The sequence below is a fragment of the Stegostoma tigrinum genome, chromosome 5 (genome assembly GCF_030684315.1).
Source record: "Stegostoma tigrinum isolate sSteTig4 chromosome 5, sSteTig4.hap1, whole genome shotgun sequence".
In the NCBI taxonomy this organism is placed as follows: domain Eukaryota; kingdom Metazoa; phylum Chordata; class Chondrichthyes; order Orectolobiformes; family Stegostomatidae; genus Stegostoma; species Stegostoma tigrinum.
In genome coordinates this window covers 86,187,484-86,205,937 of record NC_081358.1, presented here as the reverse complement: position 1 = coordinate 86,205,937, position 18,454 = coordinate 86,187,484, and the positions used below count along the sequence as shown (strand labels likewise).

Here is an 18,454-nt window from a genome sequence, read left to right as displayed (position 1 = left end):
GAGAACCAGGAAATGTGATCTATTTGGATTTCTGGAAAGTCTTTGAGACGCCACACAGGAAACTGCAAAATAAGACGAGCACCTAGTGCCAGGAGCAATTTAAGGGTGTATATATAGAGGACTGGCTGACTGGCCAAAGGCAGATATAGGGATAAAGGGGTCTTTTTCAGGATGGCAGCTAGTGACTTGGGGAGTTCCACAGGTGTCAGTATTGGGACCACAACTATTCACAATATACAATAACAATCTGGATGAAGGAAATGAGGGCATTGTTGCTAAGTTTGCAGATAATGCAAAGATAGGTTGGGGGACAATTAATGTTGAGGAAGCAGGGAAGCTGTAGAAGGACTTGGACAGAGTGGGCAAATAAGTAGCAGATTGAATACAAAAGTAGGAAAGTGCGAGGTTATGCACTCCGGTAGGAAGAATGGAAGGATGGATTATTTTCTAAACAAGAACAGATTTGGAAATCTGAAGCACAAAGAGACTTGGGAGTGCTAGTTCAGGACTCTTTCAGTTAACAGGCAGGTTCAGCTGGCAGTTATGAAGACAAATGCAATGTTAGCATTCATTTCAAAATACATTTCTAGAATCCAGGTATTGCTGAGGCTGTATAGGCTCTGCTCAGACTGTATTTGGAATAGTGATCAGATTTGGGTTCTGCATCCGAGGAAGGAAATGCCGATACGGGATGGTGTCACGAGGAGGCTTACAAAAATGATCCCGGGGATGAAGAGCTTGTTATGTGAGGAACGGTTGAGGACTATGGGTCTCTACTCGATGGAGTTTAGAAGGATGAGGGGTGGGAACTGATTGATGCATACAGAACACTGAGAAACCTACATACCATGGACATGGAGATGTTTTCACTGTAGGAGAAACTGGAACTCAACGGCACAGCCTCAGGGTGAATGGATGACCCATTAGAACTGAGATGAAGAATTTCTTCTGCCAGAGGATGGTTAAGCTATGGAACTCATTGCCACGGAGGGCTTTGGAGGCCAGGCCATTCAGTCCATTTAAAACAGAAAAAGATAGGCTCTTGATTAATAAGCTGATCAAGGTTTATGGGGAGAAGGCAAGAGAATGGGGTTAAGAAACATATCAGCCAAGACTGAATGGGCCAAATGGCCTAATGCTGCTTCTGTATCTTATGGTCTATGGTCTATGGTCTAATCAGCATCCTGCCAGTAACTACCACCTGTTCTTCTCCAACTTTGTCTTCTCAGCATTTCTATACCTCCTTTCACTTTCCCAAACATTACTATTTGTATTTTTTCAATTCCCCCCAATATGGTCATACTATGGCGTCCCTGCAAATCTCCTCTCAGCACCTGGACATATTTCTCCCCACAATCAAACACCCAGGGGGTGAAAGTCGACTTCTGAGATATCACAAATGTATGATGAACAAATCACTAGCTTGTTTTGCACCCTGTCAACTGCTGAAGTCCATGAAAAAGAAAATTGAGTAAAGTGTAAAACAGGCTGTCAATTCGCAATCATCCAACATTGCATTACTTTCAAAGTCAAGTTTCATCCACTTCAACAGTCTTTTCCTACACTGTCACATCTGTCAATATTACCAAATACTCCAACCCCTAAGTGGGGGCGACTCCTGCAATCTAGTGCTTGCTTACTTGCTCACAACCAGGACAGTCTTCTCTATGACTTCCATGGAAGATTGGACTTTAAAAGAAAGTTCGAAAAAAAAATCACTTTTTCATTCACCAGGAATAACCTTGCCTGTTAATGTATGGTGCAGTATAAAGCTTGAAATTATATATCACTTATTTCAACAGGGGCAATACGGGAGATCAGTTTGTATCTTTTTCTAATCTTATATTTGATAGAACTTGCACATTTACCTCCCGTTACACATTCCAATACACAAGTCTCAGATATTGACCTGCTGCAATTCAAGTCAACCATCATCACTTTATTCCTCAGACCATCTTTGATCCGTGGCCTTGCAACCTACTAGCGCACCCCCATTTCCTTGTCCAAGTCTTTGAACTTATTGTCACCTCCAAAAATCAGCTTCCCTCACCCATCCCCCAAATATGGTTTGCAGATTTACAAAACACAAACAGCCCTTTTCTAAAGTCACAAATGATAGTTTGTGATTGCAACTATTGTTATCTCTTTATTCTTCTCAACCTGTTTATAACCTTTGCGTTTGGCATAGCTTTCTGCCTGAAAAGCTGCTCTTCTACTGTGCAGCTCAGTGAGGCTGCCATTGCTTGATCCATTCTTATTCATCCTGCCGTAGCTAGAAAATCATCTCTCATGGTGATGCTTCAAGTATGAAGGCTCCACCTTGAACTCTGGAGCCCCCAGAGTGCTGTATTTGCTCGTCCTCTTGCCCCAGCTACTTACTGCCTCTTGGAAAAGCTATCTGAAGGCATAGGTTTCCATGAGGACACCCAATGCTATAATTACCAGTAACTCTAAATGATCTCTTCACTCCCTCAGATTTGTCACTCTCTTGTCTGAAATTAGTCTTGGATGAGTAGAAGCTTCCTCCAAACAAATAATCACAAGTCTGGGACCATCCTCTTCTGTCCCTGCTACATTACCTAGTCACAACTGACTAACTCTACACTTTCACTTTCACTTTTAGACTGAAACAGAGAATTTGAAACTTAAGGACTTTTTTGATTCCAACATCATATCTTCTACATCACCGAGGCTGCTTATTTTTACCTCCATAGTGTTGACCATCTCCTTTCTACCTCAGCTTACCAGCTGCTAAAGCTCTCAATCATGCTGTTGCAGCAAACAGGCTGAATTACTTGACTGTTCTCTTGGACAGCCTTGTACCTTCCACACTCGGGGCATGAATGCAACCAAAACTCAGCTGTAGATGGTTCAGTGCGAGTGAAACTGCAAATCAACATCACTGCTCTATGCACTCACCTACATTGTGTTTTGGTCCAGCAATTACTTATTTTAAATTTTAAAATATTTTTAAAACCTTTTCTGCAACCTTATCTATCCCTATTTCTGCAGGGTCTTGCTGAAATGTTCTATGAGAATGTTGTGTTCCTCAATTGCTTGCCTCTGTGTATCCCTAATTTTAAATCAATTCATATGAGCAATCGCCTGAAAACTTAACCTGGGTCCTGTCTCAACAGGAAAAAAAAAAGCAGGATAAAATTGCTGCGCCCTTTTGTAGCAGAAACATAGTAACTTACTGGTGAACTCTGCGATGCCATTTGCAACACCTCCATATTGGTTTCAAACGTTCCGATTAGATCATGTGATCCATCATTGTCATAATCATAGCAGGTTACCTGAAATAAAAAACAACCTTCATCGAGTAGGCTACAGGGTACAAGAAACCAATTTACTGAAGGCAATACATGTGAAAGTATTTTGCTAATTCCTAAAGTACTTCATAGCTCTGAAATATTTTACAAGTTAACTCTTGGTTTATAGGTATGTTTTCTCTGAAAACTTTAAAGATCGTTTCTGCACTCAACTAATACATATACAGGTGAAACTAAAGCAAAAACAGAAACAAAAAATCAAAGCCAGCATTTTTCACGTGCTTATAGGGTGGAATTATCCCCTCCCTGGTTGTGGTGTGGGGAATGAGAGAAAGTTAGGAAAATACAAGAAGAATGGAAAAACATTAGAACCTTGATGTCAAGAAAATGGGATCAGTTCTTTCACTCAAGGTTTAACTGATGTCTTCATAATCTCAATAATGAGTGATAGCTATTTTATGTCAGTGCATCTGCATCTCATTCATACTCCAAAGTGTATTATACATATGCCACTTCCAATTCTCTTCACTGTGGGGCAGCACAGTGGCTCAGTGGTTAGCACTGCTGCCTCACAGTGCCAGGAACCTGGGTGACTGACTTTATGGAGTTTGCTCATTTTCCCCCATGTCTGTGTGGCTTTCCTCCTGATCCTCCAGTTTCCTCACACAGTCCAAAGATGTGAGGACTAGATGGATTAACCATGGGAAATACAGGGTACAAGGACAGGGTAGGGGGGTTGGGTCTGGGTGGAATGCTCTTCAGAGGGTCAGCGTGGACTTGATATGCCAAATGGCCTGTATCCACACTGTGGGGATTCCATGATTTCCAAGAAACTAGATGGTTCAAAATCTTAACATACAACTTAGAGCAGGAGTCTGGCAGCTGCAGCTCACAAATTGCTTATCCCAGGCATCATCCAACTGTGTCTTCATGTTCCATGTTTACCATCCTCAGACTCTTCATCCATGCAAGCTGGCAGCAGCCAACCACCAGCCATGGATTCACCATTCTACAGATCTGCGCCAAGCTTGTTTTCTTAGTGCTGACTCCACTTTGCCCTCATTTTCCAGGATGCTAGCCTCTGCACATTTAATACTGTTTCTTCCTTACCACACAGGCTCATTATTGGTTAGTTACAGCCTTGGTTACAGCTGCCATATTGCTATTTGGCACTGAAGGAGAGGGAAGAGATGTGTGTGTGTGTGCGCGCATGTGTGTGTGGGGTGTAGGAATGCTAAACAGCAAATGTCAGTCTATAGCATTGGTCTGCAAAAGCATCACAATTGCGGCATGTGCAACTTACATGGTAGCAAAAATACTTGCTTCCAGCAAAAGTCCAAAAGTCAAAGATGAGCAGTTCTTAGTGCATGGCAGGGAAGGGAGATTACCAGTCAAAGAATATTCCAATCTAGCACGTGGCCACACTGAGTTAGGTGATGCGAGGTATTGCGGCCTGGAGACTGGGCCATGGACTGTCCTGCAGGTCAAATGAAACTAGTCCAGGTGTTATGGAGGTATTAGCCGAGAGAATGGGCCAAGGTCAGTCATGAGGTATTAGGCAATAATGGTCAGGGGCTGGATAAAGGGGCAGTCAGTGGAATCCTAGGGAGAGCAGGCAACTTCAAGGATGGAGTTCATCGCACTGGGTTGATTGGGATAAAGGGCAGGACTTCACAGATCATAGAAGTGGATTGAAACCACCCTAGTGTGAGGGGAATAGGGAGAGGCCTGTGTAGTTCCTCCTCTCTATGAGTGTTTGCTAATACCACCATCACACCAAAGGGAGTGGTCACCTTGAGTGACATTAAGGTCCCTCATCCTGCTCTCTCACTGCACTGATATTGCCACTCCAGAGCCAGCACTGTATTGATAACGTTGGTAGACTCCACCACACTACAATCTTCTGCCTCTGACAAACCCGCTTGCTGTATTTTGACAAGTCATTAATGGCCAAGACTGCGGGATCATTTTCTGCCTGGTCTCTAGTAGCCCCCGAGTGCCAGAGACATGGGACTTCTCTTCTTCGGCTGAACGTGGAGACAAATGTGTGGTCCAGGCTGCTTCTGAGCCTAACCCAGATATAGCATCCATCAAGGTGTCAGGACAATGCAAGGAAAAGCCATTCTGGTGCATTTAAGATTTTGTGGATTCCCTCTCAGAGACGGAAGTGGAGCTGAGAATCTTCAGTACTGCCTCTTCCTGGTGGAAGTTTGCTGGGTACCACTAGTGCATGCATAAGAGAAAAATGAATCAGTTGTGTAAGAGGGATAAAAACTGGTGCAGTTTAAGAATGAATTAGCAATATAATGTTAATGGAAAATGGCTGTAAAACAGAACAAAGAAGCTTACTGCATAGGTTGATCATTGAGGCCTCCATGCCCCCATGAGCAATACTGCTGTTCTCTGGTCAATTCTAAGATTTTTTTCCTTGTAGGCAAACAGGAGTCTAAAATCTGGCATTCAACTGCTGATCTTGGTCCCCTCTGCCTGCTGTGGGCCAATATTTCCTGCAACGAGACAAAGAGAGGGATAGATCATGAAGAAATGGATGGAAGAACAGTTAATGGTGATTCACGACTAGCAAATGTCATGAGGCATCTCCAGGAAGTGCAGAAGGCAGAAAAAGCTAGTAATTTGAGAGGTTGAAGTGCATGACAGCCAGTGAATGGTCAAACTGCATGCAGTGGTGAGAGCTACAGTCTACAAGCCTTAGCGAGAGTTGTGTGCAGTAGCAGAGACAGTGTATGAGTGGTGACACGGTGAGTGAGCATTAAAAGAGAAGGTGGTGGCACTTACCCTTGTGGAGCACAGAGGGTCGCAGACTTTCTTTCTGCCGAATGGTCCTTCTATCCTGGGACACAGCAGTGACTTGGGCCTCTATCTAGATCAAGGCTGGCTCACGAATAAAGGATAGCCTTCCTCTTCACCACCCAACAGCACCTCCAGGGCATGATACAAGAAGCAGGATGCGATTTTTCCTTTCTGGATCACATCTTCAGTGATAACAGTGGAACACAACAGTGCGTGACGTGGTTCTTAGCCTTCAGCATTTGATGTTAGGTGCTGCTGGACTTTAACAATGGTGTCAGCAGCATGAACAATGGAAATCTTGACAATGGCAAGTACTTTGGGACCTTCCTTGTACCATTGTGTGGAAAGACAAACAGAAGAGCGTGGTGGTATAATTTGTCAAGTGAACAGCAGATGACAAAAGTGAGAATGGTCACAGTGAGCCAAATCTGATCAGAAACTATGAATTATATCTGGCAAATCACCGACTGAAAATGGGAAATTATGCCCATTATTCTGAAACTAGCTTGTCACTTGGAAAAATTTTCGAACAAATAATGTCTTTAAACAGTAACGGCAGTGCCACTCCTGTTCAGCCATTGCCACGAACACTACGCACTGAATTTGATGTTGGTGGTGATGCTGAATTGGAAATACTGCTGCAGCCATTCTGAGGCACAACTGCAATCAAACACCAAATCAGACACTTACTTGGATGGTGTCAGCAAGTTCATCATGTTCAGGAGCATTTTCCACTCAACAGCTACCAGAGGTCAGGAACTCTCTACTAATGCCAGCACCATCAGGAACGGTGGTCACTTCTGGTACTGCAGGTAGCCCAAGCCACAAGATCTTTGCTGGATAATAAAATGTGAGGCTGGACGAACACAGCAGGCCAAGCAGCATCTCAGGAGCACAAAAGCTGACGTTTCGGGCCTAGACCCTTTAGGCCCGAAACGTCAGCTTTTGTGCTCCTGAGATGCTGCTTGGCCTGCTGTGTTCGTCCAGCCTCACATTTTATTATCTTGGAATCTCCAGCATCTGCAGTTCCCATTATCTCAGATCTTTGCTGGAGCCTGGAATGGATTTTGTGCTCCTGAGATGCTGCTGGGCCTGCTGTGTTCATCCAGCCTCACATTTTATTATCTTGAACTTAGGTGGCGTTTCCTTGTTGGGCCAGTTGAGGAGGAACCTCTCCCTCCCTCCCCACCCCCCGCCACCCAATCTCAAACCAGAATTTCTAGTAGGTAGCTCAGATGCTATGATTGCCATCTGCCACTGGTTGAATACCAGCTACGCCGAAGAAGTGATTTTTAAGTGGCCACTTAAGAACTTCAGACATCCAAGTAGTAAGGTTATATATAAAAGTGAGGGAATAAGGAAGACAGCAGGATTGCCACATTTTCCTGTCTGATTTTACAGGCAATAGCGCCCCCAGCCCTAACCCCATCCCCATCCCCATCCCACCCCCCTTCTGTAATTAGCACTAAATTCCACCCAATATTCCAGTATACCTTACAAATAATTAGGTGCATGAAATAAAATTGAAAGCTGAACAGCAGTCACAAATCCAAGAAATTATCACACTCAATAAAGGCAGCAACAAATGTGTATGTTGGTAAACAGATGTAAAATTTGACAAAAAACCTCTGCTCATAGGCTTCAAGTTTATTTTCCACAAAATAAAAAGACTGCATGCCAGGCTAGGTAAATCAGTTTTATAGCAGGAAACAGGAAGGTGAGCACGTGAAAAAAGTGACATCCAAAGAATGGGTACATGAGGATGAGTTAGAGTATCACACTTTAAACTAGGTGGTAGTCGTTTGCACAGTCTAACCAATCCTCTCCCACTGAAGCTGGAGTGAATTTTCAGTCAATGACCTGTTTAATAATCTTTTCAAACAATAAGCTAACTAAACATTCTATTATTATTCAGTAACGAGAATGCAAGCTGAGAAAAACATGTCAAAAAATCTCTCTGGTAGGCAAAAATGAAAAATACCTTGATTGGTTTCTGTAAGTCACTGTTGCAAAGTGACTGCAAAGGAATTTTATATGGTTTCCAAGTGGGATTCAAATTTTTTTTAATAACCTGAAAATGACAAAGAAACATTAATGTAATAGCTGAAGGATCATAAAAAGTAATTGCTTTTCTACATCTGTTGTCACCCATAACTGTACTAAAGTTTGGCTTATGGAAAATATGACAAGTATAGAGGACGGCATGGTGGTTTAGTGATTGGCACTGCTGCCTCACAGTGCCCACAGTCAAAAGATGTGCAGATTAGGTGCATTGGCCATGCTAAATTGCCTACAGTATCTAGGGATAGGCAGGATGAGTGAATTAGCAGTGCAGAGGTAACATGGGTATGGATGCTCTTCAAAAGCTCAGTGTGGGCTGAATGGTCTGCTCCACACTGTAGGAATGCTATGGTTCTAACTGAAAATGTTACCCCCACATATTTAAGGACGTGTTTGTCTAAAGTAGTTTACAAACATTAACTGCTTTTGTTGATTGATGTTGCTTCCCCTCCAATATTCACATTGCATTGCACATGCAGAATAACTGTCTTGGGAGTATTTTCTTCAATTAATGAACTTAAATGGAAATCAGCAGAAACTAATTCACTCAAATGCACAATTTACTATTTTCTAAGAATAATGTTGCAATTATCAAGGACAAAAAGAAAACTCCTTGCAGGCAAGAATTTGTCACTGAGCTCTTTATCAATCTCCTTTCCTCCATATTCCACACATTACAGCTTGCCTGAAACTCCGCTGTCCACTTTCTTCCTTCTCACACTGTTCAGAAAACTACCAATTCCTTCTCTCCAACTGCCTCAAACTTAAAATTTTCATTCACTTATCTATATTCCACCATGGCCTTGCTGAATCGTTGTAATAATTTTTACTGTCTTTACAATGCTTTAGACGCACTGTGTTCCTCTGGCTCCGGCTGTGTGCTTCCATTATTCTACAACCAATGACAAACCCCTCAGCCACCTGGACCCAACAAGATAGAAAATTGTTCTTTAAACTGCTTTGTCTCCCAACCAAGTTATCCTCTTTTCAGATATTTTCTAAAATTTACCTATGACCAACTTTTAGTTAACCCTTCTCGTTCTGTTTTCAACATCCACTTTTAGAAATAACTCCATGAAACACCAGGGAATAATTCTCCACATTAAAGGAGCTATATAAGTTTTCAATACTGTTGAGATTATTGTGGATTGCATTGCAGCCATTGGACTGAAATTCATTTCCTGCTAATACTCCAGTGTGATGATGAAGCAATGCTACAATGTCAAGTTCAGCACAGAATTTTTTTTTTATTAACCTATTTTTCTGATCAACCAATTCAGAGATTTTATTATGTGCCTCTGGAGCAGGTGGGACTTCAACCACTATGAATTTTTTTTAAAATTCATTAATTTGAAACATGTGCAGTACAATGACATTAATTGGTGTATTTCATAAGAGTCATACAGCCCAGAAACATAGCCTATGGTCCAACCACCTCCTGCAGTTACAAAGCATTGGAAACAGACCTTTAGACCCAACTAGTCCATGCTGACCATGTTCTCAAACTAAACCAGTACCATTTATGTGCATTTGGCCCACATCCCTCAAACCTTTCCTATTCATGTGCTTACCCAAATGTCTTTTAAATATTGTAACTGTACCTGCATCCACCAATTCCTCTGGTAGTTCATTTCACACTGTGTAAAAAAAATTTCCCCTCATGTCTTAAATCTTTCTCCTCTCAACTTAAAAATATTTTCTGAAGCAGGGTCCATTCCCGCTCCTCTGATGCTGCTTGGCCTACTGTGTTTATCTAGCTCTACACCTTGTTATCTCAGGTTGTCCAGCATCGGCTGTTCTCATTATCTCTTAAAAATATACCCCTAGTTTAGAACTACCCCACCTTAGGAAAAAGGCCTTTGCTATTCATCCTATCTCTACTCATGATTTTACAAACCTCTGTAAAGGTCACCCTCAACATTCTACGCTCCAGTGAAAACATCCTTGCCAATTCAGCCTATTTTTAATGACACAAATGCTCCATTCTCAGTAACATCCTGTTAAATCTTTTCTGAACCCACTCCAGTTCAATAATATCCTTCCGATAACAGGATGGCCAGGATTGCTCACAGTACTGCAGAAGATGCCTCACAAACATCCTGTACAACCTCAACATGACATCCCCAATCCTATACTCAAAAGCTCTGAGCAATGAGTCATGGGCACTCTAACCATGCCTTCTCTCCTATTTCATAAAAACCACCCCTCCCAGCATGCTCATGAAGGTGGAATGAATTTTGACCATGGTATATCCTGGTAAGGGAGGGATGCGTAGCAAATGAGAGAAGTGGAGTTTTATTATATTTGTGCTTCATGAGAAATGGGCCCCACATTTCTACTAATTTAGCTTTATGGATTAAAGACAGTAGAGTTTCTCAAAATCAATTTAAAATATCAGTACTAATTTTCCTTTAGCCAGGTGAAATGTAACCTTTGTTACCCACAAAATCTGTGGCTATGTTTCAATGTAATGTCAAGTAGTAACAACATTATTTCAAAAATATAGTATACCTTAATTAAAAATCTTGGTCTGCAATTTTGAAACTTCCCACAATAAAACAAACTAACCAACTTGCTGTAGATCATTTGGAAAGAAAAATGACTGTTACCATACCATTTAACGAGTCAGGACATTGTATGAAGCAAAGGCACTATTACGATTGATACAAAATTTACAACATCATTGTGCCTTTCAGAACATATTTCTCACCTCTGTCCGATGCACCATTTGCCACTTTCCATCTTCTGTTTGTTTGCAGAATTCCAAATAAGGGTCTGATTTTCCCCAAAAATCCTACTCAATACAAGTAATAAAAGTAAAACACTAACTTAGTTCTAGAGATAAAAGAAACCCTTTAATACTGTAAATCGGTAAGTGGCAATAAAACAAAACTTTATATAATAACTTAAAGTCTGTGCTCTACCTTTTTGTCCAACTTGCGTGCTTGAACTTCAAAATTTACCACTCGGTTATCTTTTACTTCTTCTGCAAAAATCTACAGTAGATGAAGCCATTAGAAAAAAGTTTTACCAAAAAAATTACCTCTACTAGTCCATCTACTCCATTTATCACCTTTTTCCTCAAATCCCATCTGCATGCGAGACTTGGCATAAGTAAATCTTGCTCCAGGAAATCAGCTATGCTATCTTATACCTAGTTAAACAAAAACATACAAGTAGGGCCAAACAAATCTCCAGCCTGATGGGAAAGCTACCTCAGTTCCCTTCCTGCAGCAAAAGGTGGTGAGATAACAAGTACTCAGGCAGATTGGGAAATACTTATTCATGTCTAGAACGCAAGGTGAAACAAGGCCACTTTTTTTTAAAATATAGGTTCATGGGATGAGTGCGTCACTGGCAAGTGAAGTGTTTACCACCCTAAAAAAAATTGATAGTAAGCCACCTCTTGAAGTGCTGTTGTCCATATGCCGTTTGGGAGGCAGTTCCAGCATTTTGATCCAGCAACAGAGCAGGTCAGGCTATTTAGTTTCAAGTCAGGAAGATGGGAATGCCCATATATCTGCTGCTCTTTTTCTTGGAGGTAGCAGAATTCACAGGTTTGGAAGGTGCCATGAAAGGAAGTTGGGTGGGTTACTGCCTGTTGTAAATGGTACACACTGCTGCCACAATGGTGGAGACAGTGAATACTGAAGGTGGGATGCCAGCCAAGCAGGTTACTTTGGCACTGAATACTGTTACGCATGATTAATTTTGCAGCTGTATCCATCCAGACAAGTGCACAATACTCCATCACACTCCACACTCATGCCTATTACATGTCCAATGGACATGGAATAGCAGAAAATATAGTCACAAAGTTTCTACACTTTAGGCGAAAGTACTTTATTACAAATAAATCAATTCTCACCACAGAAATTGAAAAGTATGAACTGTCAATTTACATTTGCTAGCTAAAACCAGAAACCTCCCTTTGATGCAGAAACCTCCCTCTCTGATGAAAGGTCCAGGCCCGAAACATCAGCTTTTGTGCTCCCGAGATGCTGCTGGGCCTGCCGTGTTCATCCAGCCTCACATTTTATTATCTTGGATTCTCCAGAATCTGCAGTTCCCATTATCACCTCCCTTTAAAGCCCTATACAAACATAGACAGGCAAACATGGATGCTATGGCTGGTTTAATAGCTATTACAAAACACAGTTGAATGACACTAGTCCACAGAGTGCTAGGAAAGTGCAACGATCCATTAGATATGGGTCTAAGGGTGGGATGAAACTAAAAACAGGCAACCAATGTAATTTGCTCTTAAGGAGCAGTACACTTCAAAATGTGTGCTTGTATTTGCAAATAAAAATTATCAACTATTCCACCAATGTGCCTTTGAAAACAATTTTTGGATTCCCTTTTCATGACATGTCTGAAGGAGAGTCAGGTCTGGCTGGTAGCACTTCACCAGGTGCATGGCTTAAATTCAGGGAGGTCCAAGTAGTAGTAAGCATTTCCATGCTTACTGTGCAGAAGAAAGCACAAGCAGTTTACTACAGAGAACAGTATGAGAAATCTTGCTAGACTTCACAAAAAAGCCCTCAATGAAATTCAAAGTTCTGACTCTTGGCCAATCTCTGGTAATATTCAGCACAACATCTTTCAAATCAACTGCAAATACATACTTCACACAAATCCCATTCTTCACCAGACCAGCTGGACATTGTAATCACGTGGGAGCTCCTTCAAAGTTTGTTGATTTGCCGGATCCCATACGTACCAAGCAACAAACACTGGGACTGTAAGCATGTAAACCTGCCAGTGCCACAAAAACCCAATCAGGAAATTAAAGGGTTCACCTGACCACTATCATGCTCTAGTCACCACATAAGGTATTTTAGCTTCTACCGTGATTGTCCCTTTTCCTGCCGGCTTCCCATTGTGCAACACAAGTGGCCTGGTCAATTTCTTGCTGGAGACGATCTGTCAAAACAATTCAAATGTATTAGTTTATCGTAAAATAATTAACATAGAAACAAAAGCTAGAAGTCTGGGGAAAATCATCATTGTGCTCTAACAATAAACCTACATGCAAGAATTACACATAATGAACGAGTTGCCACTCTGTTACAGAATGAGTATTGCTAAGAAAAAAAGACATGTTCCGAAAGGGGATAAATGGGAATGTGGAATTCAGAATGGAAGATGATCAGCCATGATCTTATCGAATGGTGGAGCAGGCTCAAGAGACCGAATGGCCTACTTCTGCTCCGAATTCATTTGCTCATATATGCACTGCACACATCAGGGCAGATTAACAGTGTACGCTGAAACATAAGAGAATTTATACTAAAATCCATCACGCTGATATCATATCTAGAAACATTTTGACTACAAAAGAGAATGATGATAATTACTGCAGTGCTTAATAAAGGATACAATGACAAAACTATTTCCCATAAGCCATGGAGCACAAAATTAAACAGTTTTGTAGAAGTATTCAAAGCTCCAGCGACTTAGCAAACTAAAGAATGAAATATATGTAATTACCTGGCCCAGAGTACATTCAAATTCTCCGAGGAAATCATCATCACCCAGATCAAACGTTTCGTTATCAATATCATAAACTCCAAATTTCAGTTTCTGTACTTGTTCAAAATAGTAATCTATCATAAATTTCTTTGAAAATTTTGGGCTAAGGCAGTTCTTAACCATTTCTGTGCGGCCAATCTAGGAAAGATGAAGGAATGATTAACCAATTATAATAATATTTCTAATTTGAGCTTACTAAACCAAAAATCAGAAATGAATCAGAGGGTTACTATAGCACAAAAAGCGGCTTTTTGGCTAATTAATGTTCACACCAGAGAAATCTTCAAATCAGGTCTGAACAAATTTACAATCTTTTGTGACCAGACACATTACACTAATCCTATTCCAAAGGAATCAAAATCCAAATGCTGGAGGTTATATAATGCAACGTCAGGCCATTTTTCTCATCAATGCCACCACTTGATGGTACAGCAACTGTGCACACATGAAAACAGTTCTGTAGTCAAACTTGGACTCACTGAAATCAAATGGACATTACAGTGTGGCAGAATGGATTCATCAGTACAGGGTACCCTTAAACAAATAGCACAAATAGGTATTGGGCTGGATCAGACATTTAAAACAGGAGGCAAGGCTAGAGTGTTGCCGATTATAGGCAGCATCCAGCAGTATCGGAAGTTTGGGAGACGGAAGGAATGAGTGAGGATTGCACATTGGTCAGTGGCGAGCTAAAAGGGAGGAGGATGCAGGGCAGCATCCAGCAGTGAAAGAAATTGGGCAGAAGCCATTAGAGCGTGTGTGTGGCTGGCTAACAATCTAGAGGCCAGAAAGATGTCTTGCAAGCTGACGGCCACTGTCCAGAGGGTTCTTTTGCAATGATGTAATGCAACCATTGGTCACCTGCGCATACACAGGTGGTCAACAGCCAACTTGACATTGATAACACACTATCCATGAATGATAAACAAATTCTGAACTAGCTGTATTGTGTCAATCACACTTCTTACATGTGTACTAAAAAGATTTAGGAAGTTTCAGTCACTCAGTTTGGCCAATCAAACATCAAATCTAGCTGACAGACCATCAGTTGAAACCTAATAGCTTGGCTTCTGTAAAAAGATATCAATGCTAGTTCTAATATAAGTAGGAATTTATTATTCAAAAAGTTAAGTTGCACCAGTTTCACTCCATTGAGTGGGTGTAAAATAATTATGAATGCAAATGAAATAAAATAAAAACAAATTTAAAACTGAAGAAACAAGTAATAAATGATATTTTTCAGTATGTTCTATAGTATTGGTTACTGAATTAACTATAGGGCAGAAAAACAACAGTAGTATGATTTCTGCCCATTTAGTAGTCTACCTCCACTTCTGGAAATTAGTGTAATTATAACACATTATGCCTCTCATGGGAATAGAAAATATGTAAGACATTTTAAAATATTTCTTACCTCAACCCATTGGTTTCCACCAGTATTTAGCAGAAGTGCACACAGTGGATCAGATTTGGAGAAAACATCTTTATCCAGTAGATTTTCACATGAAATGCTTAATTCCACCTTACTCACACAATCTGCCATCTGCTAACCTGAAAAGCACATTATAATAAATGTATTACTGTAAAATCAAATGGTTACTACTTTGATGCTTGATGTTTTAAAAATCTTTTCAAAATGTGCAATATAAAACCATAAAAATACATTGTGAACTTAACTAGAACCTAGTTTCACTTTAAGAAAGCTTTTTGTCCATTCTTGTTCTTCAAAGTCAGTAGATTATCAGATGGAACTTTTGTTATTGTCAACAGAAAATATGATCAGGAGTAGGCCAATCAGCCCTTCAAGTCTGCACCACCATTCAGTATGATCATGGCTGATCATGCAATTTCAGTATCCTACTCCTACTTCCTCTCCATATCCCTTGATCCCTTTAGCCGCCAGGGCCACATCCAGCTCTCTCTTGAATATATCTAATGAACTGATCCCAATAGCATCTTGAGAGAGAGAATTCCACAGATTCACAACTCTGTGTAAAAGTTCTTCTTCATCCCAGTCCTGAATGAGTTACCCTTATTCTTTGACTTATTCTTCATGGGATGTGACATTCCTAGCAAAAGCAGTATGTGTGCCCCATGAATAATTGCCCTTGAACAAGGTGGTTGGCTTGGCCATTTCAAAGAGTTGTTAAGAATCAGTGTTGGAGTCTTGTTCAGGCCAGACTAGGTAAAGACAACAGATTTCATTCTGTGAAGGACACTAATAAACCAATAGGTTTTTAACAACAGTGATATTTTCCTGAGCATCTTTGTGGAGAGGAACTTACAACTTCAGACTTTTTTTTGAAAATTTGAATTTAAATTCCACCAGCTGTCATGGTAGGATTTGAACTTGCTTCCCCAGTGCATTCCCTTGGACGTCTTCGTTACTATTCCATTGACATACACACTACATCACCATTCCCCATTTTGTAACAATGACAAAATTTAAACTAAAGTTACACTCCTGGTCTGGTTTGAATTGTTTTTTCTTAGCCAAGCAGCAGCACAGAATCCTTGACTTATAGGAAGAATTAATTCATAATTACACTTACAAAATATGAATGGTCAGATGAGCAAAGGATTTCACTCAATTAGATTGGACACAGACTGGCAAGATGGAAAATCGTTACTTTCTTGGAACTGCACTTAACAGTTGCAAAAAAAAAAGTGGGGGGACAGGAGAAAAAATGGCAGGAAAAGTTGACAACAAAAAGTACAATAAAAAAAGTCTTGCTATCCAACACTTCGCAAATTTTAAAGACAACACTGAAACTTCTCTTCACGATCTCATTGCTTTTCCTTCCATCAGCAAGTCCTGGCCAATAGCCAACGATGGTGTTATGACTGCATATAGTCTGTTTGCTGTACAATCATGTTTCTTGGTTGGGGGGGGGGGGGAAGGAAAGATTATTACTGCACCGTTTGTTTTCTGGAACTGGTAGATCAAGCAGCAAGAGTGAATTTGTCACCAGACACACGCCATCAACAAACAAGTCCATAAGTTTGTACAATAAATTCCCCTCTTTAGCTCATTATCATTATTATTTATATTTATAAACTCTCCACATTTGTTGAACTTTTTTTTAAGAAATATCTGCCCTTAAGATACAGGTAGCGATACGGTCACGTGTTATCCGTTCTTGCTAGCATGAAAATTTGGCAGTAGGTTGGGCTTACAGCTGAATTATTATAGTCCCTCTAGTGATGGTACTTCCACAATCAGACCGAGACACTGATTAATAATGGTGAGTGAGGATGTTGTCTGGAGTTAGAATAACGTGTCTCTTGCAAATGAACTGGCTGATGATGGTGCTGCCCTACCATTGCAGCTTTTATTTTTCTTTCGTGATAACAGGCTGCAAAAGAGGATGATACTACAAAAGTATCATTCATGACTTGGAGCAATTCATGCTATTGATCGTACATGCTAGAATCAAAACGTACTGGAGATTACTAAAGTAAATGACAGCAACATACTATAATCAGTTGTTGAGTTTCTGAAGCATACTTGCATCTGAACCCACATGGCCAAGACATAAGTATTTGGGCATAATCCTGACTCACTCTCTATAAATGCTTTCGGCTTCCATGAGGAGAGCTATTTGTTTATGTACATAGTCACTTTCCCGTTTTATCGTAAGCAGGTCATCGATATTATTCATCCAGTGCACATTTTTGTCTAGCAAATAGGAAGGTCGGACTGGGGCTGTCACCACCAGCACTGAAAGTTTTGAGTAAGCTGGATGATTACAGAGGATGATGATCCCAATGATTTGCTGTCCAAATTATTTCTCTAGACTTTGTTTCATTCAGGGACACAACAAAATTCATCGTAGCTCTTGGATTTCTTATGGTGAAAATCAAAAGATTCTATCATCAACTGAAAGAAAGCTTTGTCACTCATTAGAACATAGAACGTAGAACGTAACAGCACAGTACAGGCCCTTCGGCCCTCGATGTTGTGCCGACCTGTCATACTGATCTCAAGCCCATCTAACCTACACTATTCCATGTTCGTCCATATGCTTGTCCAATGACGACTTAAATGCACCTAAAGTTGGCGAATCTACTACCGTTGCAGGCAAAGCGTTCCATTCCCTTACTACTCTGAGTAAAGAAACTACCTCTGACATCTGTCCTATATCTTTCACCCCTCAATTTAAAGTTATGCCCCCTCGTGCTCGCCGTCACCATCCTAGGAAAAAGGCTCTCCCTATCCAGCCTATCTAACCCTCTGATTATTTTATATGTTTCTATTAAGTCACCTCTCAACCTTCTTCTCACTAATGAAAACAGCCTCAAGTCCTTCAGCCTTTCCTCGTAAGACCTTCCCTCCATACCAGGCAACATCCTAATAAATCTCCTCTGCACCCTTTCCAAAGCTTCCACATCCTTCTTATAATGCGGTGACCAGAACTGTACACAATACTCCAAGTGCGGCCGCACCAGAGTTTTGTACAGCTTCACCATAACCTCTTGTTTCCGGAACTCGATCCCTCTATTAATAAAAGCTAAAACACTGTATGCCTTCTTAACAGAGATAGTGGGAGCTGCAGATGCTGGAGAATCCAAGATAATAAAATGTGAGGCTGGATGAACACAGCAGGCCAAGCAGCATCTCAGGAGCACAAAAGCTGACGTTTCGGGCCTAGACCCTTCATCAGAGAGGGGGATGGGGTGAGGGTTCTGGAATAAATAGGGAGAGAGGGGGAGGCGGGCCGAAGATGGAGAGAAAAGAAGATAGGTGGAGAGAGAGTATAGGTGGGGAGTAGGGA

General features: G+C 40.9%; 1 protein-coding gene across 2 annotated transcripts in view; it reads right to left on the bottom strand.

Annotated features, from left to right (window-relative positions):
- Positions 1 to 18,454, bottom strand: part of LOC125451693 (copine-3-like) — an 82,447-nt gene that overhangs the window by 30,719 nt on the left and 33,274 nt on the right. The window contains exons 2-8 of one of the 2 annotated variants that reach the window (XM_048529184.2): positions 15,094 to 15,230; positions 13,638 to 13,817; positions 12,996 to 13,070; positions 11,069 to 11,140; positions 10,855 to 10,938; positions 8,065 to 8,154; positions 3,198 to 3,296 (exon numbers count right to left, since the gene is read on the bottom strand). In XM_048529184.2, coding sequence (XP_048385141.1) covers positions 3,198 to 3,296; positions 8,065 to 8,154; positions 10,855 to 10,938; positions 11,069 to 11,140; positions 12,996 to 13,070; positions 13,638 to 13,817; positions 15,094 to 15,222 — 729 coding nt within the window. In that variant the 5' untranslated portion in view covers positions 15,223 to 15,230. Of the gene's footprint in view, positions 1 to 3,197; positions 3,297 to 8,064; positions 8,155 to 10,854; positions 10,939 to 11,068; positions 11,141 to 12,995; positions 13,071 to 13,637; positions 13,818 to 15,093; positions 15,231 to 18,454 lie in introns of those variants that run through there. The other variant, XM_059646117.1, reaches the window with a different exon arrangement.